At 40.5% G+C, this 15345-nt stretch overlaps 1 protein-coding gene across 3 annotated transcripts in view; it reads right to left on the bottom strand.

The window, feature by feature from the left end:
* TMEM245 (transmembrane protein 245) overlaps nucleotides 1–15345 on the bottom strand; it is a 99680-nt gene that overhangs the window by 13823 nt on the left and 70512 nt on the right. For all 3 annotated transcript variants that reach the window (XM_044386753.3, XM_026506049.4, XM_044386752.3), the window contains 3 exons: nucleotides 6699–6799; nucleotides 5166–5340; nucleotides 2489–2683 (listed from right to left, as the gene is read on the bottom strand). In XM_044386753.3, the coding sequence (XP_044242688.1) occupies nucleotides 2489–2683; nucleotides 5166–5340; nucleotides 6699–6799 (471 nt within the window). The remainder of the gene's footprint in view (nucleotides 1–2488; nucleotides 2684–5165; nucleotides 5341–6698; nucleotides 6800–15345) is intronic.

Genomic DNA, 15345 nt, shown 5'->3' on the forward strand with positions numbered 1-15345 from the left:
AGCGGAGGAGCCTGATGTGGGGCTCGATCCCAGAACGCTGGCATCACACCCTGAGCCGAAGGCAGACGCTTAACGACTGAGCCACCCAGGTGCCCCCTCACACTGTATTTTTAACCCCCATGCCACCTAATTAATAATATTCTACCTTCAGAGAAAGGGGAAAGGGGTCATCTGCCTGGAAGAATTCATATTAGTTAAAAACCAATTCCTGCTTTACTAACTTGGAAGCATTAAAAGTCTTTTTCTAAAATAAGAGCAAAATATCGATCAACCAATTTCCTTTTGGTTTCTTGTACAGATCCCCAAGGAGTAGGGTATCCAGTTATCAAGTGCTCTTTACTGCTTTCAAGTAACTGTTCACTGGTTTCTGAGGTACCCACATACTTGCCTTTAAGAGGCAAAGGCAGAAATCGCAGGGTCACCTCCTTCAAAATGGTGAAGCTTTTGTTAAAACTACCTAAGTGCCTCTCCTTTTATTCTTTTTAAGGAAACAGATTTGTCCCTGCCATCAAGTTAAGTGCTTGCATTAGCTACAACGGCCCTCTAACCAACTGGGTCTAACTCAGAAACTGTATTCGATCTGCTCTGAGTTAAAGGACCATGCCTTCTTCAGAAAGTACAACATTTACACAAAATAAGCAGAACCATGTTTCTAAAGAATTTTAAAGAAAAACATAAAATAGTTTCAGTAAATACATTTTCAGAATCAACTCATTAATGACTCCTCGATTATACTAGAAGACCCAATGCAGGAAAAATTATTTTCCAGTGGAGAATAGTAAGGACAACGTAGTATAGTCTCTGGAAAGTTAGAATTCTTTATTCTGAGACTTCTTACTATTCCATTGTTAAAAGTCTGTCTTACCTTTCTGCTGTATTTCTGGTACAATCACAAAGGAAAACTGTTTAACCAGTGGTATCCACTCAAGTTAAACCCGATGTATACCCAGCCATTCCACCTCTTGGTATATACTCTAAGTACTCCTGTCCACCAGAAGACATGTATACAAGAAACTGGCAAGTAGGAGGCGCCTGGGTGGCTCAGTCAGTTAAGTGTCTGCTTTCGGCTCAGGTCATGATCCCAGGCTCCTGGGACTGAGTCCCACATCAGGCTCCCTGCTCAGTGGGGAGCCCGCTTCTCCTTCTGCCCCTCCCCCTGCTTGTGTGTGCTCTCCCTCTCTCTCACCCCCTCTCACAAATAAATAAATAAAATCTTAAAAAAAAATAAACTGGCAAGTATACAAATTGCATCATCAACACTGCAATGAATAAACTGTGGTATCCTCATGCACTGGAATACTAGGCAGCATGAGAAAAGGATGACTGGTCCATGCAACAATGTGGCTGGAGGTCACAGACAATGTTGAGCAGAAGAGCCTGACTCAGGAGTACTTACTGTAGGATTCCTGTTAAGTGAAGTTCAGAATTAGGCAAAGCCAATCTAAGGTGACAGTGGTCAGATTATTAGTAGAGAAGGGGTCTGACAGAGAAGGTGTATGGGGAAGGCTTCTAGAGTAATGGAAATACTCTCTACCTTAATATAGGTGATGCCTCCATGGGCATGTTTATATTAAAAAATCCATCTAGTTGTATATTTAAGATGTGCATCTCAGCCCATAGAAGATAAACCTCAGTAAAAAGCTTTGTAAAATTTTGAATTATCACAGAAAAATTTTTAATTGTAATTCATATTACATTATAACTTATTTTATGAACTGTTTGTGACAGCAGATGACAGCAATATTGAACTGTCTGTCTGTCCTTGCAAAATAAGTCATAACTCCATACTGGTGCACTCAAAATTTTTTTCCCCAACTTTTTATTTTGAAAAAGTATAAAACTACAGAAAAAACTGAAAGACTAGTGCAATTAACAACGATGTCATTCACCTAGACTCACCAATTGTTAGTATGTTGCTATAGTCACTTTCCCCCTCTGTTAGTTTTGGCTGAACTATTTTGGAAAGCAAGTTGCAGATATCTTGACATCTTACCCCTAAAGCATATTGTGCTATACAACCACAGTATTATTATCATGCCTAGGAAATTTAACACTGATATAAAAATATTATTTAATAAATAGCCCACATTCAGATTTCTCCGACTATTCCATAAATGTTCTTTATCGATTCTCCCCACTCCTAATCCAGGACCTCCCATTGATTCCTGCACTGCATTTGATTGACCTATTTCTTGACTCCCCTTTAATCTGGTACACCATGTCCCCAAGTGGTTCTTTAAATGTTTTATTTATTTTTGGTCTTTCATGATATGAACAATCCTGTCTGAATTTAGTTTTTAAATTTTCCTGGTATCTGAAACCCAAACATCTACAAACAAATGGTTTGTTTACTTAGAGTCTTCTACAATCTTTCGCAGAGCGTGCACACCGAAATACCTGTATCCTGACAGACTATTCACGTAAAAAAATAAAGGCACGGGATAGTTCAGTTTCACACACAGTTCATGATCATTCTGCTTTAACTCACCGCTGAGTCTGAGCAGGCCACGGGGTCTGGTTTGGCGTGGGCACTGAATTAGTGGGACTCACTAGCATGGCACTATAGATGTTGGAAGCGACCACGAGTATGCAGAGAAGTATGGGCCCAATGATTGCTCCTTCCAGGCCTAAGTAGTACGCCCCGCCAGCCACTGCCAAGCCTGTCAAGTAAGGATGCCCACCTCTGGAAGAAAGAGCGTACAGATTAGCTCCTGGCTTTTAACAAACACAAACCTTAAAGTAAATCTGAAACACATCTCTAACATAATGTTCATTCCTAACACACCAGGCCTTTGATTGCATGACCAGCTTTCTTTAGAGTACCTCAGTGCAGATAACTGAACGTCGGTTATAAAAATACTGAGATGCAAACATTTTCTTACCTATGTAACACATACAACATCTGCCTTTTTATAAGGTCTGGCAATGGAGGGAGTGAAGTCATACTGTTAACAGATATCCTACATCCATTACATGGCTGCCTGACCTAGGTTAGTGTTGGCTGAGGACTGGTTACACAAGTCACATGTTAAGTTTACTTCCATCAAGGATAGTTAAGCAGGCACAATTTAGCATGTAACTCAAATAATTACGCTTTTTATAAGGCAATACACTAGCATCCATGTTATTCATAGGTTAGATTTGTGGCAACCTCCTAAAGTAGTTTTTAAACACAGGTAATGATAAAAGGCCTCATGGGGAAACTATCCGTCACAAAGCCCGAGATTTCTATCTCACAGGAGAGTCATAATTGCCCTCCAGCTTATCACAGAATCACTTACATAACCCGAATATGGTAAGAGGTTACAGCAGCACAGCACAGTGATAACAATAACAAATGACCACTAACGTAAGAGCGATGGGGAGAGAAGGTATGTTCTATTTCTAGGTTTCAAACACAGGTGACTGGAACAATTTACTGAGGGACAAGTAACTCTGGAATAATGTTCTGTACTATGTTACAGTTCAATAAGTAATATTTAAGGGGCGCCTGGATGGCTCAGTCAGTTAATCGGCTGCCTTTGGCCCAGGTCATGATCCCAGGGTCCTGGGATGGAGATCAGGCTCCCTGCTCAGCAGGCAATCTGCTTCTCCCTCCCCTCTGCTGCTCTCCCTGCTTATGTGCTCTCCCTGCTTATGTGCTCTCTCTCCCTCTGTAAAATAAACTCTTTAGAAAAAAGAAAAGTAATATTTAAGGTGACCTAGTCTTTAGGAAACCAATATATTATATTCATAATCTATCTTCCTCATTCAAAAAAAAAAAAAACAATTTAGGGCAGTATTCCACATGTCTATGCTATGTAAGTAAGCTTTTTCCCTAAATAATACACTTTTAAAAAATTTCTATCAAAAATGCTTAAAGCTTTAAAAAAAAGAGTGGAAGCTTTTAAATAAATGCTTCATTTATTAAAAAATCAAACAATTTACACAAAATCATTTCCTAATGCTGGCTTAATAAGGTAGTATTTTATTATTAAGATAAAATCAAATATAAATCTTAAATTCTAGCTAAAAACGTCAATAAAAAATTTAAAGTTTAGAAAAATGAGAACATTTAATGATAAGTCATATAACTACTCTATTTAAATTTCAACTACTCTATTTAAATTTCAGCACTAGTTAACCACATTCTCATGTTCTCCTTTTGTCTTTAATTTTCTCTCTCAAGTTTTAGACATAAAAGGTTCCCTACGGCCTGTGTATGGATTTGCTTGTTTCTTTCTGCTCTGGAACTTTGGGGCTTCAGAGTAGTTATACATCATTTGTTTTCTACTTCAACTAACTGGAGCGAAAACAAGGTGGAATATAATTTGTCCCTTTATGTTTTCAAATTAACTTAAGGGCATTCTTCCTATGAACTTAGCCCTTGTCTACACTTACTGTGATGAGCTTTACTTAAAAAATTTTAATATATTTACTATTATGATAGTTTCAGTAGGCATATTCTGAATTTGAGTAACTGGTGAAAATTCAGCATTTGCCTACATCCTAGATTCTAATAAGCAATGTGAATCTGTATACTTGACTAAATAAGAACTGGCTTGATTTACTTAATGCAATTTCTAAAAGAGATACCAAAATCTATAAAAAGAGGTATTTATTTATTTTATTACATGGCCAAAGCTTGGATTCTGCCTTAAATTTAACCTGTACTCAATGTAGAACCACACCTATAATATCTTAAGTAAAGAGAGCTCTGCTTATCAGACATTAACTTGATGAGATTTGGTTTCACACGGAAAATCTCAGACCTACAACTTCATGTTTTTCTCCAAAAGCAAAGAAGTTCTAAAAATAACCACTATCTCATTACTGTACTTTAAATGTTTTATGTACATCTAGTAAGATTTCTTTCCTAGCTTAAATATCACTAAAACAGAAGCTCATTCACAATTTTGTGTTAACACAATGTCTCATATATTATAAATACTGAGACAACAGAATAGCATGCCATGCAATCAGTATTAATTATATTACATTAAAATCTGATTGTATCAGTGGGATCACAAAAGACTACTTCCCTGAAAAATCCTACCCTACCATCTGTCCCTTTTCCCATCCTCAAAAGGGAAAACAAACAAAATAAAACAACCTTCCTCTAACAAGGCCACATGAATCCCTGGATATGATTCACCAGAAACCTGAGAAGTTGTGCGGATACTTACCCTGATATATCCGAATAGATGGCAGTGTCTACGAAGTATGTTGGCAAGAGATGAAAAACCAACAGCAAGATGGCTCTGCACCCTAAGCCTTGAGTAAGCCACAGGTCTAGAACTGCAGGGACTGCTGCCCAGTATGTCCCCAGAAATGGCACCGCTCCTAGGATTGCTGCTAACGCTAAGATTAAAAGAAAAGCAACTTTACATCACCAATAAAACAATAACAAAAGAGCAGAACCTAAGCACTAGCTCCTCCTCCTTAAACAATTACATCAACACAAGTTAAATACAAACTCAAATTTCAGGTGCATGATAATGCCCCGTTGAACTGAATTTGCTAAATGAAGGTCTGATATATCTCAAAAGCAATGCTGAAAATCTCTCTAAAGTATGTGTGTACTTCCTTTTTTTCCCCATGAATCTCTTCTTAAGCCACAAAATTCTAGTGTCCCGCAGCTGTTATTTTGAATCAATGGTTAGTTAACACACAGTCCTATGACGCAACAGTAAAGCATTGGTCAAATCTGTACGGAGTCCAAAGCTGAATTAGAAATCAGTTTCTAAACCTCAGAGATGAATGTATACTCTTCACTTGTATCTTTCTAATAAAAAGGAAATGTAATTTAAGAAAAACAAAACCGAAACCCTGCCTGCTGAAGGACCTGACTTCAAGCTCATCCCCTTCCAGAGCAGTGTGTTCACTCTCTCTCATACGTGGATTCTCGTTCTGGTCCTACCAGCTACGTGACCTTGGAAAATGCCTGGTTTCTCATCTCTCCAACAGGAATACCACCCACCCTGCCTGCCTCACAAGGTTGTTAAGAAACCACCACCGCCCTGTGCTGTCAGGCTGCTTGCAGTCAGAGGGTAGCTTAGAGGACAGTGAAGTAGGGAGGAACATCAATGAACTTGCGAATGCAAAGAAGAAAGGGAGTGTGGACAAAAGGGGAAACAGTGGTGGTAGAGGGTCAATGTGGAAGGCAGATATATTTGGGAAGACAAGCAGCCACAGAAATAAAGGAAGGAAAAGTGGAAGGAGAGGAGCAGAGATAATGTAAAGGAAAAAGTAAAGGGTGGTTTTGAACCATCCTGGTGCTTACAGAATGAGTGTATTATCAGAATAGATCCTAAGGGGTATGGACACAGCTTATGTGCCCTCAAAGACATTTGTCTTGCCCCTGTGACAGTATCCTTCAAGGGACAAAGCTATTTGACCAACTCATTGCTCCCTGTCAATAGGTTCAATACAAACATTTACTGAGAGCCAAGTACGTACTAGGTGTTGTGCTAAGTGCTAGGACATTCACTCGTTTAACAAATACTTATGCACACTGTTTTCTAAGTGCTGGGTATCGTTTGAGCTACTGGGAATACAGCATAAATACACATTACAAATCATACTTCTCCTATTCTGAACTAAATTAGATCTCAAAATCTAGTATTTTAAGCTCGAAGAAGATGACATTTCCCAATGTATGGAAAATGGCTTAATTTTCCTTAAACAGAGGACAGTGGAAGTAATGATACTATTGTTACCTGATGGTATGAAGACAATATTGATGCCAAATATGGTATGAGTCAGCCACGTGTACAATCCGTAGAAGCCAGCCATTTTGAGGGAAGCATCAAACACCCCTCTAGAATGCCCAAAGATAAAAGGGAAAGTAAATAAACACAGCATCACATTGTGATTCAGAAAAATCAGTATTTCCAGGCCTCTGGCTTCAAGCTTACTAAATTTCTCTAATGAAAAAACAACTGAAATATAACACCTTAAAATAGCCTATTTGCTGAAATAATTCATCAACTTTTCACTTCTAAAGCCATCTTTCACCGCCAAAATAAATGGAAAAAAAATTAAGCATGACTACCTTATTTCTGAGGACACAGTTAAATTTTAAGAGCTACAGGCTATGGCCAGTCCTCCCCTTCGGAAAGAACACGCACAGGATAATATAACTTGCACTTCGTGGGTCTTCTCTTATTAACAAAATTCTCCCGCTTTCCTTCAACTCTGCAACCAAGCCTACAAAGAAACTGCTACAAATACTGTTTAAAAATGCAGGTCATTGGGAGAGAATTTATGAAAAAAAAAAAAAAAAAAAAAAAAAAAAACTCTTAGTACCTCCCAAGTAAAATCAGAGAGGAAAATAAAAAAGGATAAAAACAGACCCACATAGCTGGTGACTAATAGGAATGAAGTACATGAAAATCTGCAATGTCAGGTGCTTCAGCTTTGGTTTTCAGTTGGAAGATTAAGGCACTATTGTGTTAAGGAGGAGAAATTAGGAACTGCTCAGAGAGAGCACAAAGGCAGCAAACCTTAAGTTTCCCAAAGGTATCATAAAATTACAAAACCCAGGATTCTGAGGGGCACAGGGGAAGCAAGGGCATATACTCACGAGAGAAGGAAAAGCTGTCATTAAAAAATCAGAGGCCGTGGCAGCAAAGGGGACACTGGACACACAAAAGGAAACACTGAGCTTTTCCAAAGCATCCCAAGAGATAGACTGCAGGAGCTAAGACAAGCTCCAGAACCTAGGGATTTGGTCATTTACTGGGGTTCTGACACATGAACTTGGTGACACAGGGCTTCCCAAATTGTCAAACCTCCTTTGTCATCCTGACCAGCAGCTTTCACTGAAAAATGTGGAGCTGCCATGTGACCTCTGACAATAAAGATGCAGATTAAAGTGGTTATCAAAAAGGCTCAAAGGAAGGGGGAGAGCCCAGAGGAAACAGAAAATATCCAAACAGTAAATGAAGAGAGGACCTAGGGGAAAAGAGAAAGTAGCAGAGCTTCAGGATTTCAACCTGAGGGGGACAGAAGTGTCTCAAGGGCATGGAAAAGCCCCGAATGAGAGAGGACATGGAAAAAAGGGGAATATGTTTAGTTTGGGCAATGGTAAGAAATAAGGATGGTGAAAATTCCCAGGAGGTAGCTGGAAGTAAAAGACAGAAGTTGATGGAGAACTTGGGACAAGAGCTTTGAGATGTGCCAAAAGACTTAATCACAGGAAAGGATAAGATACCCCCAGGGACAAGCCCAGAGAAAATGGGGCAATGGACTGTGTTCCCATAGGGGACCTAAGGACAGAGATACACCAGCCAAAGAGATAATGAAATCACACCTGCAGTTGGGAGACAATCACTAGAGTGTAGTATTTCCAGAGACCAAAGGAGAAAGAAGCTTTTGAGAAAGAGGGGATGATATTAAGGTCAAATACCCCAAGGAGATTAATAAGAATAAGGTCTTAAAAAAAAAAAAAAGTACAGGGGTACCTGGGTGGCTCAGTCAGTTAAGCATCTACCTTCAGCTCAGGTCATGATCCCAGGGTCCTGGGATCGAGTCCCGCATTGGGCTTCCTGCTCGCAGGGATCCTGCTTCTCCCTCTCCTCTCCGCTCATGCTCTCTCTTGCTATCTCTCTTTCGCTCTCAAATAAATAAATAAAATCTTTAAACAAATAAAAAAAATTTTAAAAGGCACAGATTTTGACCAGAACTAGGGAGATCAATGAGAAAAAATACAGATGTTTTCACCAAACTTATGTTATTCAAAATGTTTTACCAACCTGTAATTCAAAAATTCTTACACCAAAATGAAGTTGATATCAAAGGTACAACGAAATATCTCAGCTGAATCACCCCTCTGGCTGGCAAGAAGGCAAAATCAATCCGAAAAGGACCACTTGTACGAAGCAGCACACCATCTTCCTTCCTCTACCTCTGGGAATACTGACTGTTGATAACGTTCTCATTAAGGCAACTTTCAAGTAACTCTGTGGACCCTAAATGTATAGACACTGTTTACAGTTACTAAACATGTTCATGTAACCCACTGAGGGATGAAAAGGCAATGCATTCCCTCTATCTCATTATTTATGATCTGGTACACAAGCTTTATAAAACAGAAAGACAAATCCCCTAACGATTTACTAGGAGACAGACTATTTTTAACTCCATCAAATTCCCAGCCATTTTTTCCTCCTTTCTATCAGCTTTACTGAACTATAATTTATAAACAATAAAATTCATCTTTAAGTGTATTAATTCATAAGTTTTGGCAAATGTATACAGCTGCAGAACCACCATTACAGTCAAGATGCAGAACATTGCTGTCACCCTAAAATGTTCCCTCATGCCCTGGGATAGTCTGTCCCTCCCTGAACCCTGATCTCTGACACCAACTAGGTATGCTCTCTGTCACTATGGTTTTGCCTTTTTCAGAATTTCATATGAACAGAATCATACATTATGTAGCTTTTTAAAAAACTGTGGTAAAACATACATACCAAGAAATTTGCCATTTAACCATTTTTAACTGTACAGTTCAGTAGCATCAAGGACATTCACACTTTCATTATATAGCCTTTGTGTTTGGTTTCTCCAACGTACTACAGTCTTTTGAGATTCACCCACATTATCATCAGCCGTCTGAGATCCTCTTTAATTGCTGAGTATTATTCCATTATTTGGATACGTTACAATTTGTTTATCCAATCACCAGCTGATGGCCATTTGGGCTATTTCCAGTTTGGGGCTATAGTGAATAATGTTGCTCTGACATTCAAATACAAGTCTTGGCACGGACATATGCTTTCACTGCTTTTCAGTATGTGCCTAGAAATGCAGATGCTGGCTCATCTGGTATGTTTTAATTCTGTAAACACCACTAGCAATTCCTCTGATCTCTCAATTCAAAGAAAACATAGAGTCCATGGACGATCACCCAGCAGTCACTGCCTGCTATATTACACCACACCCCTTCGAGGTGTGAGGCTCAATTTCATACTTACGGTATTAGGAGGGTGAATATTGGCAGAAAGAGCAATTCAACCTCATGAAAAGCTAAATGCCCATGCATCCAAATCTTCTCCTAACTGACCCAGTGCACGCTGCGTACCCAATAAATAGGAGCTGTTACCAGAGCTATCGTAGTTCTACTTCTCGAGACAGTACACTTCATTGATGCTCAGAGGAATCTGATGATGAAGACTCTAGAAAGTTGTAGTACAAGAGCTTAGTGTATCTGAATTGAGAAGGTTAAGTTCAAGAGACACTAACATTTGCTAAGCACCCGTGGGGAAGACTGAATAACAGCCCCACAAAAATATCTACATCCTAATGCCCAGTCCCTGTGAATATGTTACCTTGCATGGCAAATGGGACTTTGCAGATCGGGTTAAGCTAAGCATTCTGAGATTAGGGAGATTATCCTGGATGACGGGGTCGGCCCAATGTAATCACAGAAGTCCTTATAAGAAGGTGGCTCTGATAGAAGACAGTGGTGATGGATGCACAAATTGTGAATATACTAAAACCACTGAACTGTATACTTTAAAAATGGTTAAAATGGTGAATTTCATGTATATGAATTTTATCTCAATAAAAACAATTTATAAAAAGAGGGAAGCAGGAGAGTCAGAGTTAGAGGAGACATGAGGATAAAAGCAAAGGTCAGAGAGAGAGACATTTGAAAATGCTAAACTGCTGGCTTTGAACATGGAGAGAGGGTCATGAGCCAAGGAATGCAGGCAGCCTCCAGAGGCTGGAAAGGGCAAGGAAACAGATTCTCCTCTAAAGCTTCCAGAAAGAACACAGCCCTGCTGACACCTTATTCTTAGGACTTCTGACCTCCAGAAATGCCAGATTAAAAAAAAAAAAAAAAAATCTACGTGGTTTAAACCACTAAGGTGATGGTCATGTTACAGCCACAATCAGAAACTAATACAACCCACCACGTGCCAAGCACTGAGTTACACGCTTTGCCTATGTGGTTCCACTGACTCCTTGTTGGGTCCCCTCATTCATCCAGAAAAGAGACTCCTGGTCAAAAATCAAATAAATCTGTTAAGCTGAAAGTGCATATGCATTTTTCTTTAAAAAAAAAAAAAAAACCAGCAGAAAGCTCAAAATGAGGGTGGGGGCCGGGGGGGTGGTGCTAAGCTATTTACAGGTCAAAGGCGAGAAAACTCTTCTGGACGTTGTTAGATCTGGGTACTACGTTGCTCTGGTATATTAACTCCCAATCAAGGCACCCAACTCACTAAAGGTCAAGATGTTGGATAAAGATGTATTTTTGGTATCCAGATTCCTATCATATATTACTAAGATATTCACCTGCAGGCCAAACACATACTTAATGGTCCTCAAAGCCAAGACACCACCAACAGAAGCCCGGGCAGCTGCATGACACCTGCGTCTGGTTCTGGCCAGGGCGATTGTTCGATAGTGGCCATTCTAGCTGCCCACTTCCAAAGGGGACTGGGGCTCAGTATAGCCATCCTGAGACAAACTGGGATCCTATTCACCCTATTAGAGTGAAATGTTGTGGAAAAGAGAACATGGGGCTGAGGAAGAGGAGCAATGAGAGATGCCACAAGGCACATACAGTGCCCACAGTGTGTGCACCCATGCCTTGCTGGCACAGCTCCATGACCCACCGCGCCACCAGATGTCTGGGCTTCTAGTGAGCTGGTGTCTAGACTGGGAGTTAGTACACCACACTGATCTAGTACAGATCCAACAATTTCAAGAGGGTTGTTATTGCCTTTTTACTTGGAAGAACTCAGGCCCTCATTTTGAGCCTTTTTTTGTCCTCAGTTTTTAAAAAACCAAACTATACTGCCAGTTTGAAAAATTCTCTTGATATCTGACCAGAGGTCTCTTTTCTGGATGAATGAGGGGACCCAAGAGGAAATCAATGAAATAATATATGCAGAGCACGCTTGGCGCACAGCAGGTGCTCAGCAAATGTCAGGTAGAGGATGGATGAAAGAAGAGACAGAACTGGAGGCCATGGGCCCAGAAGTTAGGAGACTCCAAGAGGTAATAAATGAAACGAAAAGAGTGGTGGTGAGGAAGGCAGCAGTCAAAAATGCAGTAATACGTGAGAAATGTTAATGAAGGCAAACAAAATGTGGATTCGGCGGCAAGAATACAGAAACGGGGGTCACGAGACCTGCGAGAGCTCTGGCTCTGTCACCAAATGCTCTGGAATCCCAGTTCTGTCATGGGTTAGTGGCATGATCTTCAAAACTGTAAAACTTCTCTGAGCTTCACTTTCCTTCGTTGTAAAAGAGATAACAGACACAAGCATTCACTTCCTAATGTTATTATGAAGATTAATAATGCAACTAAAGTGATAAGCTTAGTGACTGGTGCACAGTAAGCACGCAATTAAGTTGGTGCTATTAGAGAGTTGCGTCATTATTACCAATTAGCATTAATTCAGTAAGGCTAAAAATAATGCACATAGTAACTTTCTTTTTACTCCTTGCAGTTTTTGGAAGTATACCAATTTTTGCTGTGTGCTAAAGAGATACAGGGTATGGCAAAGCTGGGAGAAGCAGCAGCATACCACAAAGTCTTAGATTAAGCATTTTAAATTGTAAGGTACTGAGGAAGCTACATGAGCAAACACCCAAAATACTGTGTATACAATCACTCATCTCTCAGGTTCTTTGGAACCTAAAATTCAGAGACTGCTAGGAATTGTTCATTCTCATAACCAAATACAACTTTATCTGACACATAATTAATGACACGCACAATACAGTTGAATAGGTTACCAGAAATCACAAGTTTAATCAATGCAAAGAGTATTTATTCCTTATAATCATACCAATGAAAGATCACTTGCTCATTTCATTCACTCACTGATATCAACCCATTAATCAACCCTCTTTGGATACTCAAATTCAGTGAGCATTTTCCTATCTTGCCATCAAAGAAAGACAGTATGACATACTTCATCAAATCTCTTGCAAAAAATCACAAAAGTTCTGACTTGCGGCATTTTCTAAGGGTGGTTACATATGACTTGCGCTGCGTGAACGCACGGTGCCAGTGGAAGTCACCCTCTCTTCATAACTGTTCACAACCATATGATCAAGCACCTACTACAGAAATTCACGGAAAACCCACATCAAGCTCATCAGGCTAATATGCATGTAACACTTAGTTTTTCCTCTACTGTCTATTTCAATTCTCTCTCCTGAATAGGGTATTTGCCTGTGCCCAGTCTTCTGGGACCTCTCTTTTCAGAGATTCTTCAAAGACCATTGACATTGTTCAACTACATCTCCAGGCTTTCCTAACACTCAGCAATTTAAGAAAATCAAATTCAGAAGACCCTGTTCTTTTCCTCAGTCAAGCTGGTGCAACACGTCTGATTTAGCTCAAGGGATGAGGCTGATACCAGCCACAGAGCTGGAAGCTCCCCCTTTCTAACAAGGCCACATCCTCATTCAGAAACCTTCCCCTGTTAGTCTTATAGACGTTCCCTTGCCCCGTGCCGTATGCACACCCAAAAAGGGCAGGACTCCCCTCTACTGGAGGGCAGGCTCCAGGGCACCCAGTGCAGTCAGGTCCCACCTAAGCATACCTCTCTGTGATAAAAATTCCAAGTACATTCACAATCAGTTGTTGTCTACATTTTCCCCTAATAAACACTATTGTGGATTTATACTGTGCGGCACTAAAGGTGTGTGTCCATGCCTCGTTTACACAACTGCATGGTTGATCCTTAAACAACATGGGTTTGAACTATGCAGGTCCACTTATGTGGGGATATTTTACAATATGGAATATATCTTCTCTTCCTTATGATTTAATAACATTTTCCTTTCTCTGGGTTATTATACTGTAAGAATACAGTATATAACAAGAATAACATACAAAATATGTGTTAACTGACTGTTTATGTTATCAGTAAGGCTTCTGGTCAACAGTAAGCTATTAGCAGTTAAGTTTCTGGGGAGTCAAAAGTCACACACGAATTTTCGGCAATGAAGGGGGTCAGTGTCCCCTAACCCCCACATTGTTCAGGGATCAACTATGTATCTAATTCTTCTGCACCAGGGGCTTGAACAGTTTTAGATGCCTGGTTAGGGGCACCTGGGTGGCTCAGTCGGCTGAGTGCCCAACTTTTAATTTTGGCTCAGGTCATGATCTTGGAGTCATGGGCTTGAGCCCTGCGTCAGCTCCCCACTCAGTAGAGTCTGCTTGTCCTTTTCCCTCTGCTCCCCTTCCGCTCACGCTTTCTCTCTCTCTCAATTAAATAAATCTTAAAAAAAAAAAAAAAAAGAGCCTGGGGGCACCTGGGTGGCTCAGTCGGTTAAGTGTCCACCTTCAGCTCAGGTCATGATCCCAGGGTGCTGGGATCGAGCCCCACATCGGGCTCCCTACTCAGCAGGGAGTCTGCTTCTCCCTCTGCTCCCCCCCTGCTCATGCACACATGCACGCATGCATGAGCGCTCTCTCTCTCTCAAATAAATATATATATTTTTTTAAATCTTTAAAAAAATGCCTGGTTAGGTTAGGATATAATTCTTAACCAGGTCTCTCCTTACCCTTTACAAACTCAAAGATGAAATTTAATTCTTTCACAAGGTAATTAATATTTTCCTTCAGCTCTCAGCCCTCTCTCACTTCTGACCAAAAGGGTGTTCTTGTAGGGAGAGATGGCGAGGAAGCTTAAAAAAAGAAAAAAAGAAGGGCGTTGTTGTTACTTTTCTAAATAAGTGAGAGAAAACTGGCCAGACAACCCAGGATTTGATCAGATGACCTGGATTAATGGAATGAGACTGAAGCAAGGAGGGGTTTCAGGAGAATGATAAGCCACAGTCGAGCAGCTCCATGCCCTCAGAGGACACCAGGCTCTAGACCATAGACAAGTAGAGAGCACGTGTCTAAGGAAGAAGAAAGAAAAGAGTCCAAAATCAAATTCTGCCTACTTCCAACACTTCCTTACACTGGTTCTGCCCTCTTTTCTTTCTAAAGGTCAAACAGAAGACTATCAGATTATTGTTCCCTCAGGAAACAGCCAGGAGCATGACCTTACCAGGGTTCTACCTTCACTGTGATATACTACCCCTCCAGGGAAGGCCAGGTAGTAGACAGGGCAGGCTGGCTTCCAGAAACACAGCAGATAAAATTACCCATCGGAGAGAAGTATCCCCCAGCTCTCTTCATTACTACCTAACCTCTCTTGAAAAGTTACATCTCCTTCCGTTTCCTGGTTCATCTGCCCCAGAGACCCAGCTCCACCGTGAAGTGTACAGAAACCTGGTTGACACTGATTTCCCCATTGCAGAGGGGAACGGTCATGCCGCATGAGCAGACCGAGTGTGCTGCTGAGGAGCACAGGGAGAGGCCACTTCCATCCCCACTGAAAAAAAC

Source organism: Ursus arctos, unplaced genomic scaffold, assembly GCF_023065955.2.
Source record: "Ursus arctos isolate Adak ecotype North America unplaced genomic scaffold, UrsArc2.0 scaffold_18, whole genome shotgun sequence".
In the NCBI taxonomy this organism is placed as follows: domain Eukaryota; kingdom Metazoa; phylum Chordata; class Mammalia; order Carnivora; family Ursidae; genus Ursus; species Ursus arctos.